At 43.6% G+C, this 20,139-nt stretch overlaps 1 protein-coding gene across 4 annotated transcripts in view; it reads left to right on the top strand.

Moving 5' to 3' along the window:
• Window positions 1-20,139, top strand: part of tbc1d2 (TBC1 domain family, member 2) — an 89,272-nt gene that overhangs the window by 16,631 nt on the left and 52,502 nt on the right. For all 4 annotated transcript variants that reach the window (XM_048528334.2, XM_048528333.2, XM_048528331.2 and 1 more), the window contains exon 4: window positions 16,463-16,598. In XM_048528334.2, coding sequence (XP_048384291.2) covers window positions 16,463-16,598 — 136 coding nt within the window. The remainder of the gene's footprint in view (window positions 1-16,462; window positions 16,599-20,139) is intronic.

Genomic DNA, 20,139 nt, shown 5'->3' with positions numbered 1-20,139 from the left:
AAGAGATTTACAAGGAAGCTGCCTGGACTAGAGGGTATGAGCTCAAGGCAGACGCTAAAAAAACTCAGATTGTTTTCTCTGTGTGATGATGGCTGAGGAAAAACTTGATAGAAGCCTATAAAATAATGAGATGCATTGATAAGGTTGAAGGTCAGAATCTTTTGCCCAGAGTTGAAATGTCTAATACTAGGGGTATGCATTTAAGCTGAGAGGGGGGAAAGTTCAAAGGAGATGTGAGGGGCAAGGTTTTTTCACACAGAGTGATAGAAGTCTGCAATGTGCTGTTAGGAGTGGTGGTGGAGGCAGATATGATTGGGGCATTTAAGGGATTTTTAGATGAGCACATGAATATGCAAGGAATAGAGGGATATTGACCAAGGGGAGGCAGAAGGGATTAATTTAATCTGCCATCATGTTCGACACAACATTGTGGGTCGAAGGGTCCATTCCTGTGCTGTGTACTTATATGTACTATGTTCTATCTGCTTCTGTTGTGAGGATACTGCTTGAGAGAAAGGTGGTGTAAGGCAATATTCAGATATTGGAAGCAGAGTTGCTTGCCCCCTTGTTTTCCTTTGTAATCTTGAGAGAATAATCCCAAGGTTTTACTCATCTGACCAAATATATTTGCATTTAAGGAAATGATTAAACTGGAAATCACTTAAGATGCTGCAGTTGCTATTCAATGAACTTTATTTTCAATAGTAGAAATGTTCCAATGCTCTGTGCCATCCTGAACTACCTTGTTGGGTAATATTCAGAAAGAGACAATACTGCAATGAGTCCACTAACAAAGGATAGAAAAAGCCTCGTATAGCACTTTTCACAACCTCAGGGTGCCCTAAATAACTTTTGGAAGGTGGTCATTGTTGTAATGAAGGAAACACAACAGCCAAATTACAAACAACAAACTGGTGAAAACAGCCATCAGCAGATGATCTGATTTATTTTCTGATATTGATTGATGAATAGTTGGCCAGGACGCCAGAGAGACTTCATGGAATCATAGAATCCCTAGAGTGTAGAAATAGGCCATTTGGCCCAACAAGTCAACGCCTTCTGAAGATCATCCCACCCAGACCTATCCCCCTACCTTTTCCCTGTAACACTGCATTTTCCATGTCTAATTCACCTAACTTACACATCCCTGCATACTATGGGCAATTTAGTGTGGCCAATCCACCTAACCTGTACATCTTTGGACTGTGGGAGGAAACCTACTAAGACACGGAGCGAATTTGCAAACTCCACACATCCATGGGTAGAATCGGCCCTGAGTCCCTGGCACTGTGAGGCAGCAGTGCTAACCACTGACTTCCCCTGCCCTTCTTCAGAATAGTGGCTTTGGGGCCTTTCACATTCACCAAAGAGACCACACAGGCTCATATTTTGACAGCTCCTCTGGAAGACATGACCTGCAATAATGTAGCTCTTTGTCAATATTGACCTCAAGTTTTTTGTATTTAGGATTGCACAATGCTACTTGAACCAATCACCTTCTGACTCAAATGAGGGTGCTACCCACAGCAATGACAAACACTGCATTCCGCGTTTCGGAATTACTGGCTTGTTTCAATGTGCAGGTTACTCACTAACATTACTTGGTGTTTGCTGAAAGTCAGTATTAAATTCAGTGTCAAACCTGCCAATCTTGTTCTACTCTAGAAAAGAAGGTGTGTCAAAACACCAGGAGGCACACCTTGATGCTGACTGACTTCATCCATAATCTAATGTGGCTTTCTTTGCCAGAAACTAGCATTGTGTCATTTTGTTAAGGGAAAGGAATCTTTATCATCTGTTTACCTTCTGTATCCCAAATAAAAGAAAAGGAAGAAGTGAATATCAGGTATAGACAGCAGGAATTGAGTGAATCCCTAGAGGAGTATAAGGGCAGTAGGAGTACATTCAAGGGGGAAAACAGTGGTATGAGACAGCTTTGGCAAGTCGGGTTAAGGAGAATCCAAACAGATTCTACAAATATATTAAGGATAAAGGGATAACTAGGGAGCGATTAGGCCCCCTTAAACATCGGCAAGGCCGGTTATGTGTGAAACTACAGGAGGTAGGTGTGATACTAAACAGGTATTTTGCGTCAGTGTTTACTGTAGTGAAGGATATGGAAGCTAGAGAACTCAGAGAAATAAATAGCGACATCTTGAAAAAGTACAGAGGAGAAGGTTCTGGATATTTTAAAATGCATAATTGTGGATAAATCCTTGGGATCTGTTTGGGTGTATCCCAGAACTTTGTGGGAAGCTAGTGAAGAGATTGCTGGGCCCCTTGCTGAGATATTTGTATCGTCGATAGACACAAGTGAGATGCCAGATGCCTGGGGGTTGGCTAACATGGTGCCACTATTTAAGAAACATGGTAAGGAAAAGCCAGGGAACTGTAGACCGGTGAGCCTAATGTCAGTGGTGGCATGTTATTGGAGGGCATTCTGATCGACAGGATTTGCATGTATTTGGAAAGGCAAGGACTGGCTAGCGATAGTTAACATGGCTTTGTGTGTGGGAAATTGTGTCTCACTAACACAGTCCAAAGATGTGCAGGTCAGGTGGATTGGCCATGCTACATTGCCCATAGTGTTCAGGGGAGTGTGGGTTATAGAGGGATAGGTGTGGGTGGGATGCTTCAAGGGGTGGTGTGGACTTGTTGGGCTGAAGGACCTGTTTCCACACTGTAGGGAATCTAATCTAATCTAATCTAACTTTATTTTGAAGAAGTAACAAAGAGGATTGATGAGGGCAGAGTGGTGGACATCACCTATAGGGACATCAGTAAGGTGTTCAACCAAGTTCCTTGTGGTAGTTTAGTCAGCAAGGTTAGATCATGTGGAATACAGGGAGAGCTAGCCATTTGGATACAAAATTGGCTGAAAGTTAGGAGACAGGATGGTGCTTGAGTATTGACTTTTGGACTGGAGGCCTGTGACCAATAGGGTGCCACAAGGATCAGTGCTGAGTTCACTGCTTATTGTCATTCATACAAGTGATTTCATAGAAACATAGAAATGTAGAAGATAGCAGCTGGAGGAGGCCATTTGGCCCATCAAACCTGCTCTGCCATTCTTCACAATCATGGCTGATCATCCAACTCAATAGTCTAATTCTCATTCCTCCCCATAACCTTTGATCCCATTCACGTCAAGTGCTATACCTAGTCGCCCCATGAACATTTCAATATGAATGTATGAGGTACGGTTAGTAAGTCTTCAGTTGGCACTGAAATTGGAGGTGTGGTGGATAGCGAAGAATATTACCTCAGAATACAATGGGACCTTGATCTGGTGGCCCTCTGGGCCTAGGAGTGACAGGTGGAGTTTAATTTAAGGCCAAATTGGAATCCTATCTGCCATGGGTGATGTGCTGGAAGCCTAGAGGTTGGATTATGTGGTGCTACTATTTAAGAGAGGTGTAAGGAAAAGCCAGGAAACTATAGGGGTGCACATTATTGAGGTGTGACCTTAGAGAGGTTTATAAAATCATGAAGGGTATAGATAGGGATAACGTAGGTGTTGTGAGAATCAGTGCTGAGTCCACTGTTTTCCCTAAGATGGAGGAGTTCAAGAGCGGGGAGCACATATTTAATGTGAGAAGAAAAAGATTTAAAATAGACATCCGGGGCAAATATTTTATACAGAGGGTGGTCCATGTGTGAAATGAACTTCCTGAGGAAGTGATGAATGTTTGACTTATAGGGAGAGGCTGAATAGGCTGGGCTATTTTCTTGGAGCGTCAGAAGTTGAGGGGTGATCTTATAGAAGTTTGCAAAATTATTAGACTAGACGGGATTGAGGTTCACAAGGAGGAGTGTTAGCAATTCTGGATGGTATGAAAATCGATAAGTCCCTGGGGCCAGATGGGATGTATCCTAGGATTCTCTGGGAAGCTGGGGAGGAGATTGCAGAGCCTTTGGCTTTGATCTTTATGTCATCATTATCTTCAGGAATAGTGCCAGAAGACTGGAGGATAGCAAATGTCCCATTGTTCAAGAAGGGGAGGAGGGACAATCTTGGTAATTACAGACAAGTGAGCCTTACTTCAGTTGTGGATAAAGTGTTGGAAAGGATTATAAGAGATAGGATTTATAATCATCTAGAAAGGAATAATTTGATTAGGGATAGTCGGCATGTTTTTGTGAAGGGTAGGTCGAGCCTCACAAACCTTACTGAGTTCTTTGAGAAGATGACCAAACAGGTGGATGAGGGTAAAGCGGTTGATGTGGTGTATATGGATTTCAGTAAAGTGTTTGATAAGGTTCCCCACTGTAGGCTATTGCATAAAATACAGAGTCATGGGATTGAGGGTGATTTAATGGTTTGGATCAAAAATTGGCTAGCTAGAAGAAGACAAAGGGTGGTGGTTGATGGGAAATGTTCATCCTGGAGTTCAGTTACTAGTGGTATACCGCAAGGATCTGTTTTGGGGACACTGCTGTTTGTCATTTTTATAAATGACCTGGATGAGGGCATAGAGGATGGGTTAGTAAATTTGTAGATGACACTAAAGTCAGTGGAGTTGTGGATTGTGCGGAAGGATGTTGTAGGTTACAGAGGGACATAGGTAAGCTGCAGAGCTGGGAGGAGAGGTGGCAAATGGAGTTTAATGCGGAAAAGAGTGAGATGATTCACTTTGGAAGGAGTGACAGGAATACAAAGTACTAGGCTAATGGTAATATTCTTAGTAGTGTGGATGAGCAGAGAGATCTCGATGTCCATCTGCATAGATCCCTGAAAGTTTCCACCCTGGTTGATAGGGTTGTTAAGAAGGCGTACGGTGTGTTAGGTTTTATTGGTAGGGGGATTGAGTTTCGGAGCCATGAGGTCATGTTGCAGCTGTACAAAACTCTGGTGCGGCCGCACTTGGAGTATTACGTACAGTTCTGGTTGCCGCATTATAGGAAGGATATGGTAGCATTGGAAAGGGTGCGGGGAGATTTACCAGGATGTTGCCTGGTCTGGAGGGAAGGTGTTATGAGGAAAGGCTGAGGGACTTGAGGCTGTGTTCGTTAGAGAGAAGATGATTAAGAGGCGACTTAATAGAGACATACAGGATGATCAGAGGATTAGATAGGGTGGATAGTGGGAGCCTTTTTCCTCGGATGGTGATGGCTAGCATGAGGGGCTGTAGCTTTTAATTGAGGGGTGATAGATATTGGACAGAAGTCAGAGGTAGGTTCTTTACTCATTGAATAGTAAGGGTGTGGAATACCCTGCCTGCAATAGTAGTAGACTCGCAAGTTTAAGGGCATTTAAATGGTCATTGGATAAACATATGGATGATAATGGAATAGTGTAGGTTAGATGGGCTTCAGATTGGTTTCATAGGTCGGCACAACATTGACGGCCGAACGGCCTGTACTGCGCTGTGGTGTTCTATGTTCTAATCATGAGGGTGTAGAGAGGGTGAATAGCCAAGGTCTTTTCCCCAGGGTAGGAAAGTTTAAAAATAGAGGGCGCAGGTTTAAGATGAAAGGGAAAAGATTTAAAAGGGACCTAAGGGGCAAATTTTATGTGCAGACAGTGGTGCATGTATGGAATGGGCTGACAGAGGCGGTGCTGGAGGCTGGTACAATTACAACATTTAAAAGGCATCTGGATAGGTATATAAATAGGAAGTGTTTGGAGGAATATGGGCCAAATGCTAGCAAATGTGACTAGATTTATATAGGATATCTGGTTGAAATGCACAAGTTGTACCGAAGGGTCTGTTTTCATGTTGGCCATCTCTATGACTTTAATTGTGAAGAGACATTTTCAACTTGTTCTAATTAGCCATTTGCATCACAGTGGGCTCAAAGGGCCAAATGGTCTATTCCTCTTAATTCATGTTACACAGTAAAATGGAGCTTGCCGGACAGGACTGCGTAAATCTGTTAGCCCTGAGCCATTATACCGAAATGAACACCCTGCAGCTTAATTACATTGCTGACAACACTTTTTTTTATGCTGTCAATGGCCATTGTAACAAATTCAGTTTTTCCTTCTCATAATGGTTAGGTGAAATGTTTTCCAAGTATTCAGGTTGTTGGTGAGTCCGTTAGCTTTGATTTCAGTCCAGGGACATTACTAAAACATCCATGCAAAGTTGTGTTCTTCATGCCAGAAAGACCATTTGCCAATTTGTCTTGTGTTGTGTAGTACAATAAAGACAGTGTTTATTGACAACATTGCACATGTGCACAAGCAGAGCCCCAACAGTGGCATGTGAATGCCAAGCAACAGGACGACAACTGCCTGGAACAAAGATGAGTACTGAGCACGTAGACACCAGAAGGGCAAAGACAGACTTCTGAGTATCAGCTCCCTGTCACTGAAATCAACTGGCATTTCGCTATCTGCTTCCTCCGCACCCAGCTTGTGGTTCAGAGGGACTTGAACTCTCCAAAGCAAGAGCTCACAGTTCATATTTCAGGAAAATGTGTTGTGGAAAGGCCATTTTTATTGTTAAACGATATTTCATTAGGAAATCTGAGATCAGAATAAAAAATAGTGAAAATAAAGCAAAGTGTGCAGCTCAGTTTGCAGCTGACAGGAGTGACTGCTTGCCTGATATCTTTCCAATCTTTGTGGTTTTGCAATTAAATGCCAATGTTCAATATATTCCATTGAAACTGTGTTCTACGGAGGAAATATACCTGGGGAGGTTCCACTGACCATTAGTATAAGGCTCTGGGAAATTCATGCAGCACGCAGCTGCAGAGTTAGTTATTTCTTAGTGTGCAAGTCAGCTGTTGTATGATGTCAACTGTGTATGCACAGATGTATCCTGGAGTGGACAATGGTTCAGGGCCAACAGATTAACACAGTGCTGTCCAGAAAGCTCCATTTTACTTCGATTAAGAATTAGGGGGAGTAGCCATTTAGCCCTTTGAGCCTGCTGTGATCCTAATGGCGAACAATAACACATCCTCCAAATTCACAGTTGAAAATATCTCTTCACAGGCACCGTCTTCGTATGCACCCGTGCTCATCCTTGCATTGATAACACACACCGCTATCACAACAGTTTCATGCACATTGACATCTCTGACAGCAACTCATTGGCCTACAATGAACTGGAAGTGGGATGGGACTTTGAACAACATTTACTGTAAATAGTCTATCAGAGCAAACAGTCTGTTTTAAACAACAGTCAGTAATTGACAGTCTATTTACTCAGCAAACTGAGCCTCTTCACATTACAGCAAAGTACCCCAAGAAAAGCAAATTTATTTCTCCCAGGGAAATACAATGAGTGGAATGTAGTTAACTAACACAAAATCCAGAGTTGTAATCAATCTTAGACACATAGGGCTGAATCTTCTTGGCCTAGTGCAAACCAAGTCGAACTTGTCAGAGGGATTCTCACCATGAAGCCAAGTGAGCTTTCTGGTGAACTTAAACTCTGTTTGTAAATTGGCCTGGTGTGTATCGTGTTCCACACTGTTATCAGTTACAAAACAGATCTCACGTATATTAGACTTGATCTTTCTTGGCACCTTCTCTGTAGTTGTAACACTATGTTCTGCATTCTGTTCTGTTACCCTGATATACTTAGGTAAGGTGTGATCTGTCTGGTCAGCGTACAATACAATACTTTTCACTGTATCTTGGTACATATGACAGTAGTCAATCAAACCAAATCTAATATTCAGGATTCACTCCATCTTACTAGGGGATGTAGCCTGAGCAACTAGCTGCTCACCCGATATCAGAGAATTGGCTGGTACCCCAGGTGTAGGCACCACATTTAAAAGGCTGTTGTGTACCAAGACAAGCACTGTCAGTTCAGAGCTGCCCTGCATGGTTGCTGGTGATTTCCCTGGCCTTGGCAGTCAGGGGGAAATCAGCACCCGCCTTTGTGGGCAGTGCCCTGGAATTCCTGCTGGACATCTCCGATCACCCACATTGCTCTGACCCCTCTAAGAGCCTGCCCATACAGCTGAGCTCGACTTAACAAGAAAATTAGTCAATCACCTCCATTTTGGTTTGGACCTTTGTCACTGTACTCCCCCTTCATTAAGAAAAAGTTTACATTCAGTTAATAAGTAGATCTGAGTTTGACACCCCAGGGAATTTCCGTCCCTGGAATTGAAACTATTTATGTCTATGTATGTATGTATGTATTTGATTGGCAGCTCTTTCAGTTTGAGATAAGACCTTGAATTCCCAGTTGTTTTTCATGGATCTTCAAAGGGCTTTGGAAACCTATATTTGTCTTGCTTCAATCCAGCTGTCCTTCAGAAGCTGTCAGAAAGCGAGGGTATAAAATTCCTGATATGGAAGGGCTGGTATCGGACATGGGTGGGCAAGATCAAAAGTCACACAAAATCAGGTTATTGTCCAACAGGTTCTTTTGAAATCACAGGCTTTTGAAGAATTGCTCCTTCATCAGATGAAGTAAAATTTCTGAATCTGCCCAGTGAAAGTAACTGCATTTTCCTAATCAAGGAAGTGGTAGTTAAAACCAATTATCATCTTTCTGCTTTTCCTTAAAACTATTTATTGGTTGTATGATCATTTAGTCTAACAGTAAACATAATTCTGAGTTTTATGACCAGAGCCTTAGTGTACAAAAGCAATAAAGGGATTCTAAACTTTTAGAGAGTACAAGTTAGCTCAGCTGGAGATTTGTGGCTAATTCTGGCTCCTACAAGTTAGATAAGAGGATTAGAGAGGATGAGGAACTTTCCCATTACATTTTTAAAATAATTTGTTCAAAGCATATGAACAATGCTAGCAAAATCAACATTTAGTGCCCATCTCTAACTTCCCCTGAGATGGCAATGGGGAGGTAACGTCTTGAAACCACAGTGTGGTTAGAGATGGAGGGAGGGCATTCCAGGGTTTTAACCCAGTGACAGTAAAGGAATGATGGTTCAGGATGGTTTGGAGGGGAACCTGCTGGTTGGTGATGATCCCATGTATCTGCTGTCCTTGTCCACCTCACTGATGGAGGTCTGATTTTGGAAGGTGCTGTCAAAGTAAGCTACAAGTTTGTAATGTATCTTGCTGAACATTGTTGCTGTGGTGTACTGTGTGTATGGAGGGAGTAAATGTTCAATGTGGCAGATAGGATTCCGGTTTGCAAACTGCTTCCTCCTGGATGGAATCGAGTTTTTCGAATGTTGGTGGAGCGGCACTCATTTCGAAAGGTGAAGAGTATCCCATTCCACTCCCGACCTTGTCTTGTTGATAATGGGTGTAGGTAATGGGAGTCAGAGAATGAGTTACGTGCCATAGAATTGCCAGCCTTGATGATCTATTCTTGTAGCCACAGTATGATGCAGTTAAGTTTCTGGTTGGTGGTAAGCCAGGATGTTAATCCAGACAAAATGTATAAGTTAGGAGCAGAAGTAAGCGATTTGTACCTTTGAACATGCCCCACCTCAAGATAAAATTATGAGTGATCTGATTGTGGCCTCAATCCACATTTCTATCCATCTTTGATGACCTTTGACACCATTTTCATCATGAATCAATCTACCTTTGCCTTAAAAATATTCAGTGGATTTTTTGGCACCACTGTCTGCACTAGGAAATCCCACTGACTAATGACCCTGTGAGAGATGAAAATTTCTGGTTGTGTCTGTTTTAATTGGAGATCTCTAATTTTTGAACTGTGTCCCCATTTTCCCTTCTCTCCGACATGGACAAACATCCTTTCAGGATCAACCGTATCAAAGATTCCTCTGGATCTTGTGAGTCTCGATACAATAATCTCTCATCCTTATCAATTCTAATTGCAACAGGCCCAATTTTTTCAACATTCCTTATAAGAGAACCCCTCTTATCTGGAATCAGTCCAGTTAGCATTCTCTGAACTGTTTCATATGTAGTTACATCCTGCCTTTGATAAGGAAACCAAAACGGTACACAGTATCCTTGTTGTTGTACAGATTACATCTTTTTATTTCCTTTAATTTTGGACTGTGGGCTATAAACAGGAAGATACTTTTAACCAAGGTAACTTTTTATAAAGAGGTGACTGCAGTTTAAAAGTCATGTTTGCTATACAATACTGACTGTTTGGAAGTTTGTCTTCTCCTAGAACCGTGAGATCAGAAGCAAACAGAATGGATCAAATGGGTTCAGAATTAAGGCCTAACTGCTTGACAATATGCATTGGTTAACTGCTAACCAGGTGACCATAGTTCACATGACTCCAGTGTGACATAAGGCATTTGCAAAAAAAAAGCATCAGAAATGTGTGTCTTTTTCTGTGCTTAGGTACTATAAAGTCTCCAGTAATAGCTAGGTAACTTGCTTTTTCTGTATATGCCCCATTGAAAAAGGGAATAAAACACCTAACAGAGTTATTGAAAAGATGAATTCTTGCTCAGTGAGTAAAAGGCTGAACGTTGGAGTGCAAACAGCCTTATGGCAATGCCAAAGGAACAGAAGGAAGTGAAATAAAACAACTCGTGAAATCCTGTGTCCAGACTGGTGTTATCAAACTGTTTCACTGATGCTTTTTTTCTTTTTCTGTCTTTTTTACCTGTGCTTTATTGGTCTTTGTATGTCTCCCTGTTTATGAAATGGGTAATTTAAGCAGGAGTAGAGTTTACATTAGAATAATAAGTTAGCATTTCATGTTTCCTCTGTGCCATTGGTTAAAGACAGTTTGTTTACAATATATGCTTATTTGCTTCTTCACACAGAAACCTGGCAAGTGTTTTCTTTCACTCTGAGTTTTTCTATCAAGTAATCTGGGGACTGTGAATAGCTTAACAACATTTTTTCAGATTTTGTGATGACTTTGGGAATTGTGGGGCTTGGTTTACAACGTACTGTTCCAGTGAGTGGTGACAACATATGTGGACTCACCAATGCCGTTTACAATTGTAGTAAAATGTACCCACATTTGTATTCCAACCTCCAGCAACATTCAACTTGCCTTTCAAATCACTTGCTGTATGCCATACTGACTTTTCCTCGTTCATGTACCAGGACACCCAGATCCCTCTGAACCTCTGAGTTTTGTGATCGACCTCATTTTAATTATTATATCTTTTTTCATTCTTACAGAGTGGACAGGTTCACATTTTTTGCACATTATGTTCCATCTGTCAAGTTTGTACCGCCTCAGTTAACCTATCTAACTCTTTTTGCAGTCTCCCTGTGTCCATTTCACATTGGACAGCTTTGCCCTAAATGCCACTGAATTTTTGCTAGGGCTGTGTGGTTCCACAGTTAGCTAAATGCTGCTTCAGTGATGAGCACAGTTGCTGTCACCTCAACTCTGGAGATCGGTTCTTTTGTCAATGTTTGAACCAAGGTTGTACTGAGATCTGGGGGTGAGTGGACCAAATTGACTATTGGTGAGCAGGATGTTGCTGTTCAAGTGCCAGTGGTGGCCTTTTCAATGAATGAGAGTAGGCTGATTAGGTTGTAATAGGCCAGGTTGGATTGTCCTGCCTTTTGTGTATAAACATACCTGGGAAATTTGCCAGAGATGGCAAGAATGGCAGTATGGAGCTGGAGTCAGAGACAGCACAGTGTGGAGCTGGAGGAACACAGCAGGCCAGGCAGCATTAGAGGAACAGGAAAGTCAGCGTTTCAGGTTGGAATCCGAAACATCAACTTTCCTGCTCCTCTGATGCTGCTTGGGCAATTCTCTACATTATCGAGTAGATGTTTGTATTGTAGCTGCACACACACAGCTTAGCTAGGGACTCGATTAATTCTGGAGCATCAGTCTTTGGTACAGTTGTCAGAATGTTGTCACGATCTGTTGCTTGTGTAGTATGTAGTGCCTTCAACCATTTTTAAAATTTCGTATGGAATGAATCTAATTGGTTGAAGAACAGTACCCATGATGCTGGGGATCATCGGAGGAAGCCATGATAAATCATCTAGTTGGCATTTCTAATGGAAGATGGAAACACATGCTTCAGCTTTGACTGTTTCAGTAACATGTTGGATTCTGCATTGTTAAGGATAGGAACGTTTGTGGAACTTCCTCCTCTGGTTAAATATTAGATTTCCCACAACTATTCAAGACTGAATGTGGCAAGACTGTAGAACCAATCTGTTGGTTGTGGGATTGTTTAGTTGGGCCACAGTAAGCTGCTTCTGCTGTTTAGCAGGGATGCTGTCCTGTGTTGTCCATAATTAGTTGGCACCTCATTTTCTAGGTATGCCATTTGCTGATCCTTATGAGTCAAATCTGATCCCCTGGCTTGATAACGCAGAGCAATTGATATGTTGATCTATGAGATTACAGATTGTAGTTGAATACATTTTTGTTGTTGTAGATGACCCATAGTGGCTCACAGGTGCCAGTTTTTATTTTTGAGATCTGTTCTGAATCAATTGCAGTTAGCACGAGGGTAGTGCTGCACAACACAGTGAATTTTAACCCATGTTAAATTGGAGTTTGTTTGCACACAACTGTGCAGTCTCCACTTCTCAGGAATATTGCCATGAAAATATCTGTGACTCGTAGATGGTTGAGCTGGTAATCAAATGGGATTTCTCCTCTCATTGGTTTATTTTTCACCATCTATCTGGTGGACTCATTTTCACAAGAAAAATTTCCGTTTCTTTAATCTAAATTAAGCAATCAATTTTTTTTTACAAAAAAAGGGAACAGCAGCTGTCTAAAACAAATCCATTACTGTTGATGATCAGGCGAAAAGTGAAGCAGAACCGAGATACTAAATTATAAATAGATTTGGACATGTGGTAAATTAGCCTGTAATGTGGTATCCGTTCACTGCTAACATTGGTGCAAATTGTATTCTGTTGTTATATATGCTTAATTCGAGGTATTTTAATCTTTGTAAAGTAAACCACATTAGATTGTTCTGTTTCTAACATGCATTTTTGTATTATTATGATGGATATTTTGTGTGAGCCAGGATGGTACTTGCCATGGCTCACGAGCTTTTTGCTTGTCCTCTGAGTCAGAAGGTGTGCTCCATTTCAGATATGTGGCTGCAACATCTAGTCTGACACTGAGCATTGTGTTGACAGAATGCCACGTTGTCAGGTCATAGAGTCACAGAGATGTACAGCATGGAAATAGACCCTTCGATCCAACTCACGCATGTCGACCAGATATCCTAAATAAATTTAGTCCCGTTTGCCACATTTGACCCATATCCCTCCAAACCCTTCCGATTCATATACCCATCCAGATGCCTTTCAAACATTGTACCAGCCTCTGCCACTTCCTCTTGCAGCTTATTCCCAACCTATAGTACTTTACAGTAAAATGCTGTCCCTACTATCTGCCACAAGAGTTTACTTGCCCCCATCCTGATGGCATGCCACCCCATGCAGATGGGAAGAATACCCTAGATGAAACTTGCACCGCCACAAACTCTCTGGAGACAAAATTCTCAGAATAGGACCAAAAGGTCCTATTCATTGTGACCGGCGACTTCAACCAAACCAACCTCAAACAGGTGATGCCAAAATACCACCAGTGCATCTCATGCCCCACCAGGGGACCAAGCGTCCTGGACCGCTCCTACACAGCCATGAAAGATACCTGTCACTCCATTCCCTGCCCACACTTTGGAAAATCAAATCACAACGCTGTGTTCCTCCTCCCAGCTCTCAAGCAGAAGCTGAAATGCAAGGAGCCTCCACAGACAGAAGTACAATGCTGTTCTAAGGCAGTGTCTCCAGAACCTCTTGGAATTGATGGACTGGACGGTACTCAAGTACTCAGCAGAAAACTTAGACAAGTATGCCACCACCATCATGGGCTTCATTAGCAAATGTGCGGAGGACGGTATACTAAAGAAGTCATACCAGGTGTTCCCTAACCAGAAACCCTGGATGAACCAGGAAATCCACCACCTACTGAAGACCAGGCACACAGCATTCAGATCGGATGACCTCAGACCTATTAAGAAAATCCAGATATGTCCTCCTCAAAGCCATTGCGAATGTCAGGGCGCTGTACCAGACCAAGCTAGAGGCCCAAATCAACCATACAGACTGTGCCACCTGTGGCAAGGCCTAAACGACATAACGGGATACAAAATGAAGCACAACAAGATAGCGACAAAGACACATTCCTCCCTGACGCAGACAATGGTCTCCATGCTCGGTTTGTGCAGAATACCAGCGGTGCGGTGTCACCTGCCCAGACAGCCCCGTCACACCTGTGCCCACCGTCACTGCTACAGAAGTCAGTCTGGTTTTCCTGAGAGTCAACCCAAGGGAAGTGATGGGCCTGGATGGAGTCCCTGGCTGAGCACTCCGATCCTGTGCGGATCAACTGGTGGAGGTGTTCACCAACATCTTCAACCTCTCCATCCTACAAGCCAAAGATGCTTCAAGAAGATCACGAACATTCCTGTACCTAAGAAAGCACATGAAATGTGCCTTACTGACTATATCCTCATGGTTCCCACCTCAATAATGATGAAGTGCTTCGAGAGGCTGGTCATGGCCCACGTCTACTCCAGTCTCCCAGCCACCCTTGATCCCCTGCAATTTGCCTGCCAACATAACAGGTCCACAGCATATGCCAATTCCCTAACTCTGCACTCATTCTTGGAACATCTGGACAACAAAGACACCAGCGTCTGACTCCTGCTCATTAACTACAGCTGTGCCTTCAATACTATTATCCGCTCCAGATTGATCTCCAAACTGTGTGACCTTGGTCTCAGCTCCGTCCTCTGCAATTGGATCCTCAGCTTTCTCACCCACAGGCTGCAATCAATGAGGATAGGTAACTGCACAATAACATTCACACTAGCTCACCCCAAGGATGTGTCCTCAGCCCCCTACCGTACTCCCTGTACACCCACGACCAAATTCTGAATGCCTGCCATCTGCAAGTTTGCTGATGACATCACCGTGTTAGGACAGATATCAAACAACGAGTCAGAATACAGGAAGAAGATAGAAGTGACTTTCTCGGTGATGTGGTGCAATGACAACAGCCTCTCGATGTTGAAAAAAAACGAAAGAACTGATCATTGACTTCAGGAAGAGACAGGAGAACATACACCCATCTACATCAATGGATCAGAGGTTGAAAGCATCAAGTTCCGAAGAATGATAATAACTGACAACCTGTCCTGGACTTCCCACGTAGATGCAACTGTCAAGAAGGCACAACAATGCCTCTTCTTCCTCAGCATGTCCGCAAGGATCCTCACCAACTTTTATACATGCCCCATTGAAAGCATCCTGTCCAGGTACATAACAACCTGGTATGGCAACTGCTCTACCCAGGACTGTAAGAAACTACAGGAGATTGTGTACATGGCCCAGACCATCACAGAAGCCAAATGTCCCATCCATGCATTCCATTTACATGGCCCATTGCTGTGGAAAGGTGGCCAACGTCATCGCAGACCCATTGCACCCCAGTAATGATCTCCTGCAACTCTTCTGTCAGACAGAAGATACAGAAGCTTGAAAACATGTTCTAGAACAGCTTCTTCCCTGCTGTTTTTAGACTGATGAATTGACTCTCTAATTTCAAATAATGCTGATCTTGCCTAGTGCATGCCCTTTGCAATATAACATATATGCCTTTGTCAAGTTTTTTTCACCCTCTGATCTATGTGTCCTTGATTACAGTGATCTGCCTGTACTGTTGCTAAATAAAGCTTTTCACTGTACTTAGGTACATGTGACAATAAATCAATCATTCAATCAGTCAAAAAAAGCCCCCTTAGGTCCCTTTTATATCTTTTCTTTCTCAAATTTAAACCTATTCCCTCCAGTTTTGGACTTCCCTGCACTCTGGGGGAAAAGACCTTGTCTATTTACCCTATCCATGTCCCTCGTGATTTTATAGACCTCTAGAAAGTCACCTCTCAGCCTCTGATACTCCATGTAAAATAGCCCCAGTCTATTCAGCCTCTCCCTTTAGTTCAACTCCTGCAACGCTGGCAACATCCTTGTACATTTTTTCTGAACAATTTCAAGTTTCACAACATCATTCCTCCAGCACGGAGACCAGAATTGCACATAGCCTTCCAAAAGTGGCCTAATCAATGTCCCGTACAGACACATGACCTCCCAACTCCTACCTCTATGTGCTGACCAATAAAGGAAAGCAAACCAAATGCCTTCTTCACTATCCTATCTACCTGCAACTCCAATTTCAAGCAACTGTGAACCTGCGCTCCAAGGTCTCTGTTCAGCAACACTTCTCAGGACTTACCCTTAAGTGTATCAGTCCTGCCCTGATTTGCCTTTCCAAAATGCAGCACCTCACATTTATCTAAGTTAAACTCCATCTGCTACTCCTCGGCCCACTGGCCCATCTGATTGAGATCCCGCTGTGCTCTGAGGTAACCTGAGGTAGATGCGAAAGCCTATAAAATTTGTATGCATTGGCATTTGAAATGGTATGAAGAGCCTTGCTCAAAAAGAAATGGGAGCAGACAGTAGAGTTTCAGAAAGTATAAATTGGGAATAATCAGCACTCATGACAAGTGAGTCATGTTTTCATACATTTTTAATGAGGGTGGTGAAAAAAATTCTCATTTTCTCCAGAGGAAACAGATGAGTTCTTGGATCCTGTGAAAACGCCTACTGGTCTCGTCGGAGTGGAAGCAGCTTCTCTCCCTGCTCCCCTACAGCCCACCACCCTGCACAACATCTCTCTCAAACATCTGGGAACAGAAATCCAGTAAGTGTTTTTGACATTATAATATCTTTCACTGAGGGGAGTGTGTAGGATATGCAGAGGGTTATCGTTTGGAATATGTTGCCTGAAAGGATCATGAAAGAAGATTCAGCAGTAACTATCAAAAGCAGTTGGGTACATATATGATCGTAGAATTACAGAATCTACTGTGTGGAAGTAGTCCATTGAGAACACACCAACCTTCTGAAGAGCATCCTATCCAGACCCACTCCCGTATCCTTACCCTGTAACACTAGTCCACCTAACCTGCACATCCCTGGGCACAATGGGGCAATTTAGCATGACCAATCCAGATAGCCTGTACATCCTTGGGCTGTGGGAGGAAACAGGGAGAATGTGCAAACTCCACGCACAGTCACCTGAGAACAGAATCAAACCTGGGACCCTGGTCCTGGGAGACAGCAGCGCGAACCACTGAGCCATCGTGCTGCATCCTCAAATATTGTGAGGATTCCGGGGAAAGAGATGTTGTGGATTTGGACAAATTGGGAAGCACTTTCAAAGAGCCAGAAGATGTGCAATGAGCCAAAAATAACTTTTTCCTCTGTGCTGTATAGTTTGGCATTTTTAAGATTGGTGAAAGTGTGTTGTGCCTCTGGGAAATTTTCAGACTTGCATTCTCCGTCCCCTCCAGCCCCCCCCCCCCCCCCCCCTTCCTGCCCCCACAATGCCCATGTGACCTGTTTTTTTCCTCATCGGGGCTGCTGCAGTAACAAACAAGCATACACGTGGGCACAGACACACAGGCACACAGAGAAATAGGAGGATCTTTGAGGAACAATAAGGCAGAACATGCTGCATTTGTAATGGAGGGCTATCATCTCTGCAGGATGATTTTGTGAAGAAAACCACACAATAAAAACAGCCACTGAGCAGCAATGAAATAGAGAGGATTAAGTTAAACAAATTTGAAACTGCGTGAAGCATGTCTATAGATTCGGACTTTAAAGCCAATTTTAATTTTAAAAAACCGGAAGAACTGCAGATGCTGTAAATCAGAAACAAAAACAGATGTTGCTGGAAAAGCTCAGCAGGTCTGGCAGCATCTGTGGAGAATAAATCAGAGCTAATGTTTTGGGTCTGGTGACCCTTCCTCAGAACTGATGGTAGTTCTGAGGAAGAGTCACCAGACTCGAAACATTAACTCTGATTCTTTTTCTCCACAAATGCTGCCAGACCTGCTGAGCTTTTCCAGCAGCTTTTTTTGTTCCACTTTTAATTACGTTTGTGCTGCTAATTGCCAACATGAGCTCCTTTAAGATGGTGATGTTAGCAGACTGTGAATGTGGTTTAAACACATCTTCGGTGAATAATGCCTTTGGTTTTAACAGACCCACACTCATTGTCCAAATTTCTTACCAATATAAACAGAACAGTGAGAAAGCTAAAATCTAAATATTAATGACAATAATGATTAAAGTCATGGAGAACTTGTTTAATAACTGAATGTTCAAAGCGTTACTTTGTTTGGGGACTCAATTCAGGAGCTCTCAATCATTTGGATCACGGCGAATTTGTTCAAGACTCAGAAAGGCACCCACTTCAACAACAAGTGCCTGATGGCTGTCAGACCATGAGACTATTGCATAACAGGGGTAATGTTTCTCAGGAGTGGTGGGGTCTGAGATGAGGATATCGATGCTCTAGCTTCAGGCACTGTTATCAATCACTATTCAGCAGGAGAGGGACAAGTGAAATATCAGCTTAAACCAGCCTGAGTTGTGATCAGAGAAATGGCATGTAGGCAGGTCAGAGCTTCTGTTCCAATCACAGATTCTGTCACTTTTGTGCCTACTCTTCCCACAATCATGGATTCCTTCTCTACCGCTTGTACTGCTCTTCCTGATCCAGAATCTTTGATTGGTCGAGACAGAGTCTGTGATTGGAACAGGAGCTGCATTTCTCCTGCACTCACTGCCCCTCCAATCACAACTTTTACAGTCAGATCCTACCGGAGGCAAACTGTCAGTTTGGAAAAAAATAGAATACAGAGTGAGAATGTCCTTCATAACAAAGTGTGGAGCTGGATGAACACAGCAGGCCAAGCAGCATCTTCAGAGCACAAAAGCTGACCTTTCAGGCCTAGACCCTTCATCAGAGAGTGGGATGGGAAGAGGGTTCTGAAATAAATAGGGAGAGAGGGGGAGGTGGATCGAAGGTGGATAGAGGAGAAAATAGGTGGAGAGGAGACAGACAAGTTAACGAAGCAGGGATGGAGCCTGTAGAGGAGAGTATAGGTGAGGAGGTAGGGAGAGGATAGGTCAGTCCAGGGAGGACGGACAGTTCAAGGGGGCGGGATGAGGTTAGTGGGTAGGAAATGGAGGTGCAGCTTGAGGTGGGGGGGGGGAATAGGTGAAAGGAAGAACAGGTTAGGGAGGCGGGGACGAGCTGGGCTGGTTTTGGGATGCAGTGGGGGGAGGGGAGATTTTGAAGCTTGTGAAATCCACATTGATACCATTGGGCTGCAGGGTTCCCAAGTGGAATATGAGTTGCTGTTCCTGCAACCTTTGAGTGGCATCGTTGTGGCACTGCAGGAGGCCCAGGATGGACATGTCGTCTAAGGAATGGGAGGGGGAGTTAAAATGGTTCAAGACTGGGAGGTGCAGTTGTTTATTGCAAACTGAGCGGAGGTGTTCTGCAAAGCAGTCCCCAAACCTCTGCTTGGTTTCCCCAATGTAGGGGAAGCCACAACGGGAACAGCGGATGCAGTATACCACATTGGCAGATGTGCAGGTGAACATCTGCTTGATGTGGAAAGTCATCTTGGGGCCTGGGATGGAGGAGGTTTGGGGGCAAGTGTAGCACTTCCTGCGGTTGCAGGGGAAGGTGCTGGATGTGGTGGGGTTGGAGGGGAGTGTTGAGCAAACAAGGGAGTCACAGAGAGAGTGGTCCCTCCGGAAAGCAGATAAAGGTGGGGAGGGAAAAATGTCTTTGGTGGTGGGGTCGGATGGTAGATGTCGGAAGTGTCGGAGGATGATGCGTTGGATCCGGAGGTTGGTGGGGTGGTATGTGAGGACGAGGGGGATTCTCTTCTGGCGGTTATTGAGGTGATGGGGTGTGAGGGATGAGTTGCGGGAAATGTGGGAGACATGGTCGAGGGCGTTCTCGACTACTGCGGGGGGGAAGTTGCGGTCCTTGAAGAAAGAGGACATCTGAGATGTACAGGAGTGGAATGCCTCACCCTGGGAGCAGATGCGGCGGAGGCGAAGGAATTGGGCATAGAGGATGGAATTTTTGCAGGAAGGTGGGTGGGAGGAGATGTATTCTTAGGCTGTCTCCTCTCCACCTATCTTCTCCTCTATCCATCTGCGATTCGCCTCCCCGTCTCTCCCTATTTATTTCAGAATCCTGTCCCCATACCCCTCTCTGATGAAGGGTCTAGGCCCGAAAGGTCAGCTTTTCTGCTCCTAAGATGCTGCTTGGCCTGCTGTGTTCATCCAGCTCCACACTTTGTTATCTCGGATTCTCCAGCATCTGCAGCTCCCATTATCTCTGAGAATGTCCTTCAGGCACTTTCATGGTT

This window comes from Stegostoma tigrinum, chromosome 3, assembly GCF_030684315.1.
Source record: "Stegostoma tigrinum isolate sSteTig4 chromosome 3, sSteTig4.hap1, whole genome shotgun sequence".
Taxonomy (NCBI): Eukaryota; Metazoa; Chordata; class Chondrichthyes; order Orectolobiformes; family Stegostomatidae; genus Stegostoma; species Stegostoma tigrinum.
The sequence above is the reverse complement of the archived record's forward strand: the minus strand, read 5'-3'. Positions and strand labels throughout refer to the sequence as shown.